Source organism: Anas acuta, chromosome 4 (assembly GCF_963932015.1).
Source record: "Anas acuta chromosome 4, bAnaAcu1.1, whole genome shotgun sequence".
NCBI classification, from domain to species: Eukaryota; Metazoa; Chordata; class Aves; order Anseriformes; family Anatidae; genus Anas; species Anas acuta.
In genome coordinates this window covers 25,193,304-25,209,440 of record NC_088982.1, presented here as the reverse complement: position 1 = coordinate 25,209,440, position 16,137 = coordinate 25,193,304, and the positions used below count along the sequence as shown (strand labels likewise).

Sequence of the window (16,137 nt, the reverse complement as noted above, 5' to 3'; positions counted from 1 at the left end):
GAGGAAAAGTTCTTTTTTTGTTGATTCAGATAAGGGAAATCAAGAAACAAAGTTTCAGAAGAGAATTTTTTGCAAGCCACACTTAGGGCATAGACCAGCCCTTGAAACATAACAGCAGCCTGATCAGAAATTTCTATGCAATTTATAAAGCTATCATGTCTTCTCACTAGATCACTATTATTCATTGTTCTGTATGGAAAAAAAAAAGGAAGAATTCACACCCAAGTGGCTGACAATACCATACGTTAAGGAGACAACAAATCTCTCTATAAAGACTGTAGAAACATACACTTCAAGATTCATGATATGGTAATGTTTAAATGGCTTCAATAATCAAACCAGCAGAAGTATACTATAAATTGATTTTTATTGACTGAATTAGATAAACAGATTCGTTTTAAAAAAAAAATCATATTACAAACTGCTGCAGTACAGTAAAATGAGTTTGCACATGTGGAAATGCCATTCTTAGCCTGCACAGCTCCTGCAGCGCTGTAGCCCATTCTCATTGCAAGCAGTACACTTGAGGGCTTTGAATGAGTCCGTAAAGCAGTTCCGAAACACAGACATCTTGCTCCCATGGCACACTGAGCACGGAAGGAATCCAAAGCCCCCACAAGAGAGGCACTCGTGAGGGTGCTGGACTCTCTGTTCAAAGAAGAAAGTAAGAAAGATCACAATGTTACCTTCTCAACAGTCATATCTCTAGGACAAAGAAGGTTCCAGAACAGCTTCTCAGAAACACATTTAGGTTTCTGTCGTGAGAAACATCCACTTCCCCACCCCAAGGTATACCATCACAGATGACCCATACGTCTGCCTCTGTATGGACCCACATGCAATGGTTAGAGATGCTCACTGTGGGATCATCAGTCACATTACACCTCAGAAGCCTGTGTTGATAGTTGTCGAAAGAGCTGGCTAAGTGATCCTTGCATACATTACACTGATGTAGTCTTAGACCTAGATCAATTCTAATAGGTATTGCAATTGATTGATTCTGAACTCCAGGCAGTTTATGTTGATGTTATATTTTTCTATGTTATATGTTAAGATATGAGTACTTTTATCATTTGTACATGCTCATGATGAATATGTTGTTCCTATTACAGTCAGAGCTGATCATATCAAAAAAAAAAGCAATTCATAGTTTCTGACAAGGAGTGCTTTAGGAAATAAGTGATGTATTCAAATTTACGGGTGTAGAATGCTGAAGCTTTAAGTAGGAAAGAGAAAGATCATTAACATTCAGCAGTTATACCTGGAGAAAACTGCTGCAGGAAATACTTGGGCTCCCTCAATTTTCTTATTTCATGAGTAAAACAGTAGTTTTACTCTACTTTGTGAAGGATTAAAGATGATTGAGAACACAGGAAGACATTTTGAAGACATTTTTAAGTTACAGTTACTGAAAATATTGCTAATTTATTTAGTGGTTGCTTGAAAGTTCTGTACCAGATAAATGAAAAGTAGACCAGTACTTACCACAGCACAGATATTTAGCTTTAATATTGTACTGTTGAGTAAAGACTTTATAGATTTATTTGTAAAGGAAGAAGGGTAATCCATAAAATTCCTGTTAGTGTTGCTCTGAGGAATCATACACCACTGAAAATATTAGTCAAAAATTGTTACCAAAGCATACTAAAATATGTAGAACTAACATAGCCCTTTTTTAAGCATCATTGAGAAAACTGAAGAGATTGCTGCAAAGCTATTAAAACCAGCATTCATCTGTTGACAACTTAGATAACATTAAAAAAAAAAAAAGAGTATAAGATGAAAGGAAAGAGTCTTAGCTGATGTAAGTCATTTCAGCTGCTTTGAAGTCCATGTCAGTTTGATGTAGCAGAAAATCTGACTCATAGTCTACAAAAACTTATTTTCACATGGGTTTGATTAGGTGAAATGCAGATTTCAAAGCACACAGTATGCCCCAGCAGGGTTTGTGGGTTGTTGTAGTGAGGATACTATAGGCTCTAACAGAGGTATGATGCACCTGCAGCATCATACTTGCTGCTGCTGTCATGTTGGTGTGTCTTTCTGTTCTGAATCTTTATTGTAATGTAGTAGTAGCTTTCTACTTATTTCACTTGTCAGTACTGTTGCTACAACAGTATTTGGGCTGGTGCACAGGAGCTGTAGTGCAAATCTCTCTAAGATAGATTTTTTCTTAATAGATTTGCAAAACATTTCCATTAATCTTTCTTGCCATGTGCTTGGTATGTTTGTCCATTAGCTTATCCTTATAGGTTAGTAGAAGACACAGCATGACTAACAGATTATGCAGTATATAAATCTGTCAAACAAAGACCAAAGTTATATGGGAAATTTTTGAGGGACAAAACAAATAGAAATTCAGTATAATAGTATTGGATTTTTTATTATTTGTTTGTTTGTTTTGTACTGTAGTTCATAAATTTGCCATTCTTCTTCACTGGACATACAATTCCTTTTACTATTAACTTCTCCAGGGACAATGTTTAGAAGAATTTAATGTAATGTTTTTGTTCTCTTCTATCTTGGGAGTGTACGTCATTCATAATTTAAGATGGAAGTTTACTTCATTGGACATTATTGTAATTAATCTCAACTTTTTAAGATAATATTGTAATCGTTCAATTCGTTATTACTTCTTATGCTTATAAATAGCAACCTTTTCATGTAGAAAGCTAAGTAAGATAGCTAAGAATGCACAAATTGGAGCAGTCTTGCACTGAGACCGAGTGTCCTCAGGGAGAGTATATCAAATGTTCAAAACTAAAGACAAATAAGCCCCAAAGTACTTGAACTAACAAGGCAAACTAAGAGCTGGAGAAAGGCATAACAATCTGTAATGTGAGGTCTGTGTAATTTTGTGTAAATTGGTGTGACTGAAAACTTCCAACTTTGCCCAGATTTTCTAGATGTCCACTTTCAGGTCTAACCAGAATGTAGGAGATGTGCATGAACATCTCAGCATGTTCACTGTGGCACAAAGAAAGTGGGTCAGCATCCACACAAGACAGATAACAAGAAAGATAACAGAAGAAAGGGAATCCATTCAGAAAAATGTTCTCAATTGCAAGTATTCAATGTACATTCACTGTGATTATTTGCAGAAATATTTACCTCAATTTTGGTTAAGAGATCCTGCAGTTCCCCAGATTCATTCATTAACAAAATTTTCTCAGCACCCTATTAGTAAGAAGAAGAAAAAGGTCAGCCAGTTTAACGTGAAAAGTAGAGATGTTTAGAAGATTTGTTCTTGAAAATTTAAACAAGCTGAGGACAAATTTGACTCACATTAAGCATTTTGTAATTAGGTCAACATTAGGAAACCTAGAAGGAAAGAATCTAATCATTGTTGTGGTAGAACTGTTTGAGGTTAGTTATCAGATGTCATATTGCATTTCCCCTTTGTAAAAGATGACATGGCTTGGAAATTCTGGTTGTGTTTACTTTATTTTACAGGGTGTGGTTCCTGACAGAATAAAAAATATGTCTAGTTACTATGTCAAAAATCACAATTATATAAATATAAAACACATAAGAGACTGCAACTAAATGAGAGGAGGAAATTTTATTTCAAGTATTATAGCAGTTGAGCATTGAATTAAGATATAATATGCCTAATGTATAACAGAAGGAGAAAAAGGGTAATGAAAATACCATAACAACATTAAAGTCAGACACAACAATGAATAATAATAATTTAGTCTGAGTACATTAGGCCTCTGAGGGGTTCTGTGATCTGAACCAAGACAGCACTCAAGTAGTTCTTTTTCCCTCTGAAAGTAAAGGCTGAGAGATTATTGCAGACAAAACAAAACTGTCAAAGATGATGTAAATCTCTTTTTCCCTTTTCTTTAATTAAATTAATTTCTTCTCCCTCTGTAGTTAGAGGAACACATTTGAATGCTTATGCTTCAGTTATATAGCCAAATATACTGATTACTAAATATTACTGAATGCTTACAAGCATTTTTAATCAGTGGTTCAGAAGAAATTTACAAAAAGTAAGGAAACAGGCATAGACAGAAGGAATTGCACAGTCATGAAGCCAGCTTACAGCAGAGCTCAGATAAGACCTATGTTCTCACCTCACTGTCTTGTGCATACTCACTGCTGTGGAAAATTGGCCACAAGTGGTGGCTCCATGACATCTCATTGTTCCATTTTTCAGGTAACTGAATGTCCAGACTGCTAAAATTCATCTTTTGTAGATGCCACATGAGCTGGGAGGTGTGGTGGGATGCTGGAAGTGGAAAGCTGGCAAACTACTAAGACTTGAGCCAGCTCATGTCTACTAAGACGTGGCCATCTGCAGGGCCCTGAGGGGCTCTCAGCTCCTGCTCCTCACCAGCACCATTCTCCCCATCATGTGGAGGTACAGGAAGGGATGCCAGGGAGCATATACATCAGTAACATGTGTCAGACTAGTGCCTTGCTAGAGACTTCCTATGTTGCATCATCTTTCCAGTATCCCTTTTTTGTCTTGTAAAGCCATGGTCACAGACCAGCCCCAGAGGAACCCAGGGACCCAACACACACACACAGCTAGCATTCGGATGGAGCTTCTATCAAGGTGCACAGCAGGGAGAAGGGAAGAAGCCCACAGCTCTACAAATAGCTGAGCACAGGGTACAGAACCACTTCAGTGTGTAACACAAACATCAGCCAAGGGGCACAGAAATGTTGCAAGGGATTCTGCATGACACCCTAGTGAGGTTTGTTTCCCTCTGCAAGGTCTTTTAACCATGGCTTTCTACAAAGAAAAACACTTTTGACTCTGTGTATGGTGATATACTAAATAGGCCCCTTGCTGACTTCTTTACAATGTTCATGTTTCTTGTTCAGAGATGTTTGTAATCACAGCACTGCATTTCTCTTAAAAAGCAAGGTATTAATATTTTAGTGGATATGAGTGTAACTTCTGCAGTGAATGCTACTCCTTCAGTGCTACACTTTCAAAGATATTAAATAATAATAATAATAATAATAATAATATTTACAAGGTAATTATTTGTGTTTAATTATGTGGAAGATGACAGGCGATTCAGATCAGCTAGCATTGCTTGTGCTGAATCTTCCTCTATTGAAATCTATTATATATCATGGGCACAGTGTATACCAGCTTCAGCATATGCATCACATCCCTCTGTGTCCCCAGCAGAGAAGCTTTTAGCAGTTGACCAGCCTCCTTCACACTTGCCCTCTAATCTTTCTCTATTTTCACACAGAATGGGCAACAGGAGTGACTAGCACAGAAAAGCAAGGGCTTGCCAGGAACCACAGGGTATTAGCTCTGGGCTTGAATGCTCTGCAGCTGCTTAAGACAGAGTTTGTACTGCTTGTGCTAGGCAAAAACATTAAGTATTTGGAGCTTTATTGATGTAATTGCGGCACTGCAAATTCCCTAATCTGGACAAACCCTGATTTGCCCTCATTTAGACAGGGATCTCTTCTCCGTGGCAACAGCTGGCAAAAAGCATTCCTATGACTTCTGCTCTGTGATACAATGGTACTGCACTGTAATGCTGACTGGCTTTTGCAGCCCTGTAATTAAAAATCTGACAGGTTTCCCATTATAGATTGATATTTCAAAGGATTTATATTTCAGATGACATTCATCAGCTAGCTGTGTTATTTCCAAAGTGGAAAGTCTTATTATTATAGCTTTAAAATTAAAAACCAAAGTTCTAAATGTCTATCAACATTTTTAAGTGTTTCAGTATGTCTTCTGTGATTAATGTCTGCCTCAAGTGAAATTTGAATAAAAGATACTTTGCAGAGGTTAATCTACCCTTTAGATCTGTGAATCTTAATTCTCAGTGCCTGCAATTAATAGAATAATGAAAGCACCTGTAAAATATGTCCAATAGCTGCTCTCTGACCAAAAATTGACACCTTTCTTTTTATTCTTAGATTGTGTTCTGTCCACAATTACCCATAAAGGGATGTGAAAAAGTTAAGAATCTGTCCCTCCAAACACAAACATTTTGTTAACCAGGTTAAGGTTCAAAGCACCCACCTGTTAATGCTACAGACTTTGCTAAATCATTCAACAGGTTTTCTAAACTATTTTTTTGCTTCAAAATATTTCCCAATTTTCCCTTGAGATATTTAGCAATTAGCATCATATTTCAGGCATGGTCCCACTATCTGCAGAACTAGGACAAGTCCAGTAAATTTTCTACTGCTCCAGCTCTGTCTTGTTAGTGAACCAGCTTGTTGATAATCCACCATGAATGTAACCTGTTACTATTTTCATGATGTAATTCCTCATCAAGGAATGCACCTAGATGTACACATTTGTATGCAAATGTCCTGCATTTGGCTGTACTAGACTGCCTGCTGATTTGGGGAAGCAGACTCTCTTTTGCATCATTCCCTACATTCAGAGAAAAATTAATACAGCACTGAAATATTAAATGAGAGTGGGTTGGAAACCAACCTTGACCACCATGTGAGAGAGCTGGGTTTGCAGGAAATAGACAAACCCAAGTATCTGTTGTGGACTTGTAAGGAATTTGATTAAATGCCTGGAAATCTGCCAATAAACTGAGAAAAGTGTGACTGTAGCATAAGAAATGTTAGATTTGATATGCAAAGAGCTATCAGATTTTGTATTAAGAGGACATGCAATTAAACCCTGCTGTTCCTGAAATGTTAAACTGCAAAACAGAGGAAGCAGATGACTGAATGAAATAATTATATCATAGCTTTATTGCCACAGAGCAGATATTTACCCCATCAAGTGAAGGTCAGGAAAATGTGTTTACTCTAGCAAAACAATAAGGCAATGGAGAACTACTAATCATAATTGACCACTGGAAAAAAGGCAAAAAGGAAACTGTTAATATTTTCATAAAGAAATAGAATTTACATAGGTATTTTCTAAAGTTAATTACAAAAATAACTTTATCATTCTTAGTAAATGGTCATAACCAATGAGTCAGAATATTTTGACTGTAAAACTCATGCCATTGTAGGTTCATTACAAAACTAAGTAGGAAGTTGTTTCTTCATGAAAAACAATGTACATATTTGAAAATGTTTTGAGTAAGTTTGAAAGGAGGAATAGCTGATGCCCCAGAGGTCTGTGCTGCCATTCAGAGGGACCTGGACTGGCTGGAGAATTGGGCCAAGAGGAACCTCATGGAGTTCAAAAAGGGAAAGTACAGGGTCTTGCACCTAAGGAGGAATAACCCCTAGCACCAGTACAGGCTGGGGGCTGGCCTTCTGGAGAGCAGCTCTGCAGAGAGGGATCTGGGAGTCCTGGGGGACAGCAGGCCGACCATGAGGCAGCAGTGTGCCCTTGTGGACAAGAAGAACAGTATCCTGGGGTGCATTAGGAAAAGTGTTGCCAGCAGGTCAAGGCAGGTGATCCCCCCCCCCCCCTACTCAGGCCTGGTGAGGCCGCACCTGGAGTATTGTGTCCAGTTCTGGGCTCCTCAGTACCAGAGGGACATGGAACTACTGGAGTGAGTCCAGAGGAGAGCTATGAAGATGATTAGGGGACTGGAGCACCTGTCGTACAAGGACAGGATGAGAGAACTGGGCCTGTTTAGCCTGCAAAAAGAAGACTGAGGGGAGACCACTCAATGTGCATAAATATATGAGGGGAGGGTGTCAAGAGGATGGATCCAGTCTCTTCTCAGTTGTGCCCAGTGACAAGACAAGAGGCAATGGACACAAACTGAAGCACAGGAGGTTCCAACTGAATATGAGAGGGGTCACTTCTTTACTGTGAGGGTGACAGAGCACTGGGACGAGTTGCCCAGAGAGGTTGTGGAGTCTCCTTCTCTGGGGATATTCAAAACCTGCCTGGATGCCATCCTGTGCAATGTGCTTTAGGTGATCCAGCTTGGCAGGGGGGTTGGACTAGAGGATCTTCAGAGGTCCCTTCAAGCCTTGGCCATTCTGTGATTCTGTGAAAGGCAGCTGAATACTGGAATTTAGTCATATGCTTAAAGTGATACATAAACAAATTTATGTTTAAAATATAGTGCATTATGTATTAATATCTATAATGAGCTAATATGTATATTAGGGATGACTCTGTCTTTTTTATCTGCATCTCTTTTCCAGTAAGGTGGGCTTTTACATAACATAAATCTTTAGCAGTCCTGGGTTCCTTTGTACGAGTAAGAGAATGTTCCTTTTTTTTTATTTATTTATTTCTGCATTGCATTCTGCTTTCTGGAAATTATTTTTTATTCTGCTTTGGCGCCCCAGCAGATGGCATAATTCCATTTCAGATGGAGAGATGGAGACAGCCTCAGGTGAAAAGGGAAGGGGGGTGGGGGTGGTATTGTATCAAATGGTAAGGAACATGTTGCAGAAAGAACCTGAAATTTCCTGAAAGACTGATATTTAGACAGCGTGTGTCAAAAATACAATGATTCAATCCTGAAAGAAATGAAAAGATTAAAAAACTTGCTGTACTGCAGCACACAGGACTTTACTTGACAGGGACTAAATATGATTTTTCTATTGCTTTTGCCCAAGTAGCTGATTTGTCTCATTCCCCCTGTGTAGGCAATGATAAATTCCACAGTATTGTGAAGATTTATCCACACAGCTTGCAGTACTCTTGCAACCCTGTCAGGATTTCTGAGCAGCTCGAATACTGTGTACTATGTCACATGCACATATGCTGTGTTCTGGTGCTTTTGTTACATTTATCTCATTAAAAATAATCTTGTCCCTTTTCAAAACTCTTCATATTTTAATTAGGGTGTTTTTTTATCCTATGACTCATTGAAAGGTGCCTGGCTCAATAGAGATTCTCTTTTGTATTGCTACATGCGATCTCCTTTAGGGAGGGATTTGCCAGGAAATAAATATTCAAAATTAAAAAGAGAGAGAGAGAGCAAGAGAGAGAAAATATTGCATGTTTAATTTACTGACACACCAGCCTTGTGGATTTCTGTTTTATGATTGCATATCAGAATATAATTATCATAAAAGCCATTACAGAAATGTCCACTGTTACCAGTGAGACCAAATTCTGTGCGAGTTCTCAATCACATTTTGCTGAAACACAAGCCCAGTGAAGGATGCAGCCAGCTTGCAGCCCTGTGAGTCCCTGACAAGTTGTTTTCTTAAGGTGTCACATCCATGAGGCATAGAAATAGCTGGGGAGTGATTGCTTCATGGCCAGATCCTGAAAGACTGGTAAAACATTTGTAACCTTCCTCATATGCAAACTGTCCTCCAACTTATTTCTCTTCCTCAGTGATTTGATTTTGGCCAATTTTGTTTTTTACCAGATCAACAGATACTTTTTCTTGTCTTAAACAATATGAATGGAGCTTCCATGCTGTAATAAATGTGTGTAGACCAGAACACTACATTCTTTCTTCATTTTTTTATCCACTGGTGTCAGCAGGTAGTTTGACAGTTTGATATCTCTCCCACATTTATCTAGCTTCCTAATTCACTTTCCTTCCTTCCTATATGTCTGTTAAATATCTCATAAAATAATTAAATAGTTTTAATAAAATTGTATTGCTTGTTACACTGTTGCTCATCTGTTAAAGACAAGTTTCGTATGGTCTTCTAAAAAAAAAGTGGCAGTGAATTAATAGGCCATCCATCACACCAAAGTGACTGTAATTGGGCATCAGCTAGAGCTTAGCAAATAATTTAGTCAATACATTTCAGTATTTTACATGATTTGTTTTGACAAAATTGACCACAGTGAGATTTTCTTGGACTTGGTCATAACTCATTGTGTTGTTTTTTTAATTATTATTTTTTTTAACATGACAGTTGGGTAAGAAAATCTTAGTCTGAATCCTGGTGAATTTTAAGCTTTTCTAGAAGAAAGACTTCTGTTGTTGGCTGGTTGGAGACATCTCTGTTTCATGGATTTGATAAAAGCAGTCTCTACGTTGAACTAAATTTCTCTGTCTGCTAATACCCTGCGCATGGCCTATTCTGCAAGTACTAGTGTTGTCTGGTGAAGTGGACTGCTCAGAGAAACCAGCCCTAAGCAGAGCATTAAGAGTTTGGCAGAGTCCTGCCAGTGTCACGAAAGGAAGGGAAGAATGTGTGCTTGAGTGTCTTTGCAGCCCCAGCACCAATTATATGCTGTTTGTTGATTGCATTTTATTCCATTATTTAAATCTTTTATAAAAATGAAAGCGTTAGGTAATACCAACAAAATAACCCTGCTGTGTTTAAATACAGTTTGCCTCCACAAATCATGGTCTCGCAGTTGGTGTTAATTGCTAATTCTTCAACACTTGAGACAAATATCTTTTCTGAGATCCCAACCTATTTCGTTGGTTGCTTTCCAGACTGTTTTGCTTTTAAACTCTGATTTTTCAGTTTATGAAAGACACATTTCTAAAGAACAGGTTGTCCCTAATACAAAGGTGCAGTTTTAGACACAGAGTACCAATGTACAAATTTTTATTATAATTTTCTACTTGGAGTTATGTCTCACAACAGAGCAGAGTTAGGCTGGTTTTATTGCTAGATTTTAAGTATCAACCAATCCTGTACCTAAAACAATATTCTACTGATTATAGTTGCCCAATACAGACTACATTATATAAAATTCAGTGTATGTTTAAGTTCTTAAACTCGAAGCTGTTAGACATTCTCATATCCAACAGAGTTATTACTAAGTGACAGGTATGTTTTGTGTGTTAATTTTCCTGGGTCAATAATACACACAGATTTTCATGAGGAAAAAAAAAAAATCTATTTCTCTAGATTTCCATGGTTTCAACTACAAAGATGAATTCTTTTCTTAGAAACACAGCATCACTTCCATTGCATTACTACATCTTACTCCCCTCCTGAAAGCCTCTCTCCAGCTCTGTTGTGTCTTTACATCAAACCTACCAGCGTGGATGGGTACAACACATCCCACAAAGGGGCCTCTGTCTTTGTTCCCATCATTCCAGCATTGCAAATGATTTCATAAAAACATAATGACTTTCTTCTGTTCTTACAGACTTCATAGTCTCATGTTTTACTTACCCCGAGGTAATGGCCATCAATAAACACAACAGGGAGGGAAGGAACTTCACACACCTTCCTGCATCTCTCATCTAGTTCTTTTCCATAATCACTGTTAAGAGCAATATTTTTTTCTTCAAATTTAACTCTGTGGTTTTGAAAGATCTTTCTAACCAGTTCACATCTTTCAAAAGTGGTTCTCACCACACGAAGGCTGGTAGTATAAATTATTATACGGCCAAATTCTGGCACTGATGACACCTGGAAAGGAAACAAAAAAAAAAGTTCCACTTGCAGTATATGAAGTGTTAAGTATATGAAGTGTTAAAAGATTTTTTGTTTCTGTTTTGTTTGTTTGTTTGTTTGTTTTCTGGCTGCTGTAGCATCCAAATACTGAACAATTTCATTAAAAATATTATTTAAGCAAAAAAGAGAAACACAATCTTTTCTGTACTTTATTGAAATGTAAATATGGAGTGTGAGGAACTAAGTGTTTGTAATCACCACTTTAAGGCAATTTAAACTGCTTATCAAAGTAAGGTGCAACTTCTTTTGGAAAGCTTTGGAGATAGTACAACATTTTCAAGAAACAGACATATTTTAGAACTGGTGGGCTTCCAAACTTGAATAAGTCATCACTCTTTTGTTGTTGTACTGTGTACGGATTCACCAACCTTCCCTGAGCTGTAAGACACAATGCTTTGGGTTAAACCCATTTCATTTGCAAAAGCACAAATTCTTCAAAGAAACAACAGAAACTTGAATGCAGGGTTCCCCACTGTTTTTAAAACTGCCTGATTCTGTTACAACAGTGACTCCTTGTGTTTATACAAACACAATCTGTAGTATCCAGATGAAGTCCAGACTTGATAGCTAAGGTGTTAACAGCCTCCTTTCAGCAAGGTCAAGAACCAATGCTAAAAGCTCTATCACATCCATGAACCAACGCTGACATAGAATAATTTATCTCCATGCTGAGCTAGATATGGATTGGAGAGGGGACAGATTTATCACTAATTTTTTAGTGGGGACCTAAAAAATCATTCTAAAATCCAGCCAACATTAAAAAGTATATTTTGTGTGTATTCAGTCTCCAAATCAAAGACCACTGCAGTTAGGAGACACAGTTCCATTGGCTGTAATAAGTAATATTGGACTGTAATATGCAGGCCAATTCTTCATAGGTATAAGTTTATACCTCATACTTCATTTCTACAATGAGGAAAAATATGGAGTGTAAATACTACAGGGGTTATTTTGTCCAAGAGAGAACAGTACATTTTAAAAAAAATCCTGAGAATCTTTGCTCTAATCAAAGACATTAAGTACTAATGAATAACAAAAATCCTTGCTTTTCTAAAAGTTAGTACGACATTCCCAAGGTTATCTATACTATATTGCAAAGGAAATTTCATTATTTCAGTGCTATTCCAGGAGTAAAACCACAAGTTAGAAAATAATAAGTAAAGATACCTATAATACACTGTAGCAATCTATGCAAAGCAAAGCTTGATGGGTGTATAGATACTTTTGAACCATGTCATGTAATAATTGTAAAGACAAAACTGGGTAGAAGCCACTGGAGATTTTGTCAAATAATATGGTCATGATTTATCTTACTATTTAAATTGAAGAAAAATGTCTCTTTGAAAGCATATTCTATTTAAAAAGATTTCTACATGGTTCAATGTACAGCAAAGAATTCTCAGAAGAACACGTGAGTTTTATAGATCACTTACAGATCACTGGAAGTTTAATTGCAGATATATGTATTTTACCTATTTTCCATCTCCCATCCTAGGAAAGAAGCATGTTGTCGTACATCAGTATTTATTTCTCTTTGAATAGAATTCAGAGCTTTCATTTTAGGAAAAAAAATAAATGTTATAAATAATGTTACAAAAAGAGAGCTACTTTTCTCTAGTCTTTTTTTCTGGGCTGAAAATCTGTTATATCTCTACTGCAAATTGACTCTTCTCCAGAATATTATTCACACATCCCAAGTGAAAGGATTAGCTTGTCCTCTGCTTAAAAGACAAGTAATCTACTTAGACACTTCCAAATATTGTAGTAACTGTGCATGGAAGGAAGATGAGTTCATCCTTTGCAGAAGTAACCAAAAGGAGGTCTTAAAATATTCTTTCACAAGATAATTTCACATACTCATTGTTTTCTCCTCTTTGGAGTGAAAATACATTTTGAAGTGGAAAACCATTCAACAGTTTGAAATTCGTGTTGCTTCATAGCTCTAATCTTTAATGCTGTTTGTTCCCAGACAGCAGAGGCTGGCAGAAGAGATACAGACAGTCATTATCTAGCAAAGCATCAGGGCTGTGGTGTCCCTGTAGCATACAAACAAGCAGCTGAAGACATGGAAAAATGGAAAGTTGTAAAGTAATCTGGAAAGATATCAAGTGGAAGGTGTGTACACATAGTCGCTTTTACACTTATTCCTTTATTTTTACCTGATGTGGCATTGAAGAAAAGCTCTTGTTTGCTCTGCGAAGAAATATCAAGGGCATTGATGATTAAAAAATTCTTTAGGGAAATTTTATCAAATACCTTGTTTTCATTGTTAAAAATGCACATAATTTATCCTTGGCAGGACTTTATCATACCAGAGAAAATCCTTCCTCTCACCTTTCCTAAACCACATTGGTAATTAAAAAATAATAATAATAATAAAGATAATTAGAGGGATTTACATGTGTGTGTTTTTTTTTTCCTTAATGAGAATCTATGTTAATTTCTATTTTTCTATCCAATTCAACAGCTACAGCCTGTAACGTTTAATTGACAGAATATGCTCTTGAAATAAATCAGCAGAATAATGTTTGAACCCTCTGCTTTTCCTTCCTAGGAAAAGGAACTTCCTAGGCTGGAACTGTTGCAAAAATATAATAAATGGCAAGCAATGTAAGCAAATGAATAGAAAGGCAATTTTAAAAATGAATATTACAATTTAATATAACAAACTTCAAATTAAAATCATCTTGTATGACTCATACTTGCATAGAAAATTTGAGCTGAATTTAAACAGAAGGTAATTCTCAGGTTAATGGGCATGACAAAATTTTTCTTAGGCTGTGGAAGTTGGACAGATGTACAAACCAAAAGATTTGGAGTGAATTACATTGACCATTCTCTTATACTTAACTGGGATTCTCCTTGAAACCTGTAGCTTATGAAAACCATTTGGCCAGAAGCAGCAACTTTTTGTAACAAATTAAGAAATTCTCTTGCACGTGGGCCAAGAGTGTGCTTCAGAGAAGGTGTCCATAGAGAAAGACTGTCAAGGAAGAGATTTGAGGCTGCAGATGGAAATAAACCTGCTTTAGCTTCAGTGCTCTGCATCACTTACAGCTCATAAGTTAATAACACTGTGCTACCAACATCCAAAGAAGCATCCAAAGTCATAGGATGTTTTATTGTGTCAGTCTGAAGAGCTTAAATTTGGCTTGGGACCATCTAGTAGACAGCAACAGCAGCAACATAATCTACATGACTTAATGACACAGATGCCACTAAGTGATTGAGGAACAGCTGCCTTTTCTATGCCTTTTTTTTTCTTTTTTTTTTCTCAGAACAAAAAGGAAAAAAAAAAAAAAAAAGAGCAAAAAGAAGGGATGTAGGAGACTGAAAAAGAGATGAAAAGACAGAAATAACAAAAAAAAAAAAGCAAAAAACAATGTGTTGGGTACCAACAAATTTAGAGCAGTACAAACTAAATGTAGAAATCATAATGCAAGAAATATGACATAAAATACAGACGGTGAAACAAAATGTAGTAAACAATAAAGCAGAGACAAGGTCACTAATATATGACATTTTGAAGCTTTTTTTTTAAACAGAAATCCTGGTAGCCAATGAAAGTACTCAACAGCAAATATGTTATGGAATATACAAATCTCCAAGTTGTTTCAAACAAAAACTTTGGTTTTGTTTGTTTGTTTGTTTTTTAAGCAAGGCATATTGCTGGAGCTGCACAAATATCATGAAATATTTGGGACTCACACTCAAAATGTATTTGAGAATTTACTTTTTCTATACAACAGCTGCAACAACAATAATAACAGACATCTCAATAGCTCTGAAAATATTGTGTAACAGCCAGGAGTTTCCATGGTACTTCTGAAAGTATTTTAAATTCATACATTGTAAAATTTCCATAGATGTCTGTGGGCTCAGATCTGCCCCAATGTATCTTAACCCTAGCTTCAAAATCCCATTGCAACTGAAGTAGCAGCAAAAAAAGTCCGTGTTCCTCTGCTAATCACATATCTATGCTGGCCCTGACCAATACTCCAGTCTGCGTAGATAGCACTCACAATCCTATTTGTGAGGGAAAAATATAAAATGAATTATGGAACAATAATACTAGATTATTTCTTCAGCATATTTGTCATGAATTGTTTTCCTAAGGCTAAGATTTTAATATCTTTTATGACATTTTTATGTCTGCCTTGCTGACTTTGAGTGGTTCTTTGGACCAAAATTCATATCATGGATATTTTTGCAGCAGTTGGGATCTGGTCAAATTCAGAGCAGAGGAAGTGGTCCAAGCTGACAGTTTTCTACTTGTGTAAGGACCACTGGTGGACCTTGGGGTTGTTCTTAAACAGTTATAATTCCTTTTTTTTTTTTTTTTCTGAAAGCCTTTATATATGACCATGTGTACAAGGGAGTAGACAAGCTTGGCAGGGAGAGGAATATCCATGTTGTTAGCCTCATTTTCATTTGCTTGTAAAAGAAAACTGTGATAGCAACACTTTGAAAGTCATCAGGGGATGTTTTTGTTGTTTTTGTTTTTTTTCTAATCTTCCCTCTGGACAGAAGTATAAATGCGTATTTTAATCTCATTGGTGTGAAAAGAATATCTATTTATATTCATACTCATATATAATTTATTTCAATGGTGGTGTCACCTGAAAATTTGCACTTTTAAAGTACTTGTTTCCAATGACAAAAAAAACAAGCAAGCAAAGAAAAGCAGCTCTATTTTACTTTATATGAGCAACTCAATTCTAGTAAAAACAGAATCTTTTTCTGGTAAGATTAATGGGCTTGTATAATACTTTGTCAAAAGCCCAAATTTTAATGCCAGCCTTTATCACATAAGAGATTTTAAAAGATTTTTACTATGTTCAGGTATAACATTCAACTAATCTTATTCATGCA

At 36.5% G+C, this 16,137-nt stretch overlaps 1 protein-coding gene across 1 annotated transcript in view; it reads right to left on the bottom strand.

Moving 5' to 3' along the window:
- Positions 1-377: 377 nt before the first annotated feature.
- The window catches only part of GRXCR1 (glutaredoxin and cysteine rich domain containing 1), a 36,666-nt gene continuing 20,906 nt past the window's right edge, over positions 378-16,137 (bottom strand). The window contains exons 2-4 of the mRNA XM_068679312.1: positions 10,981-11,220; positions 3,112-3,177; positions 378-648 (exon numbers count right to left, since the gene is read on the bottom strand). Of these exons, the coding sequence (XP_068535413.1) occupies positions 469-648; positions 3,112-3,177; positions 10,981-11,220 (486 nt within the window). The 3' untranslated portion in view covers positions 378-468. The remainder of the gene's footprint in view (positions 649-3,111; positions 3,178-10,980; positions 11,221-16,137) is intronic.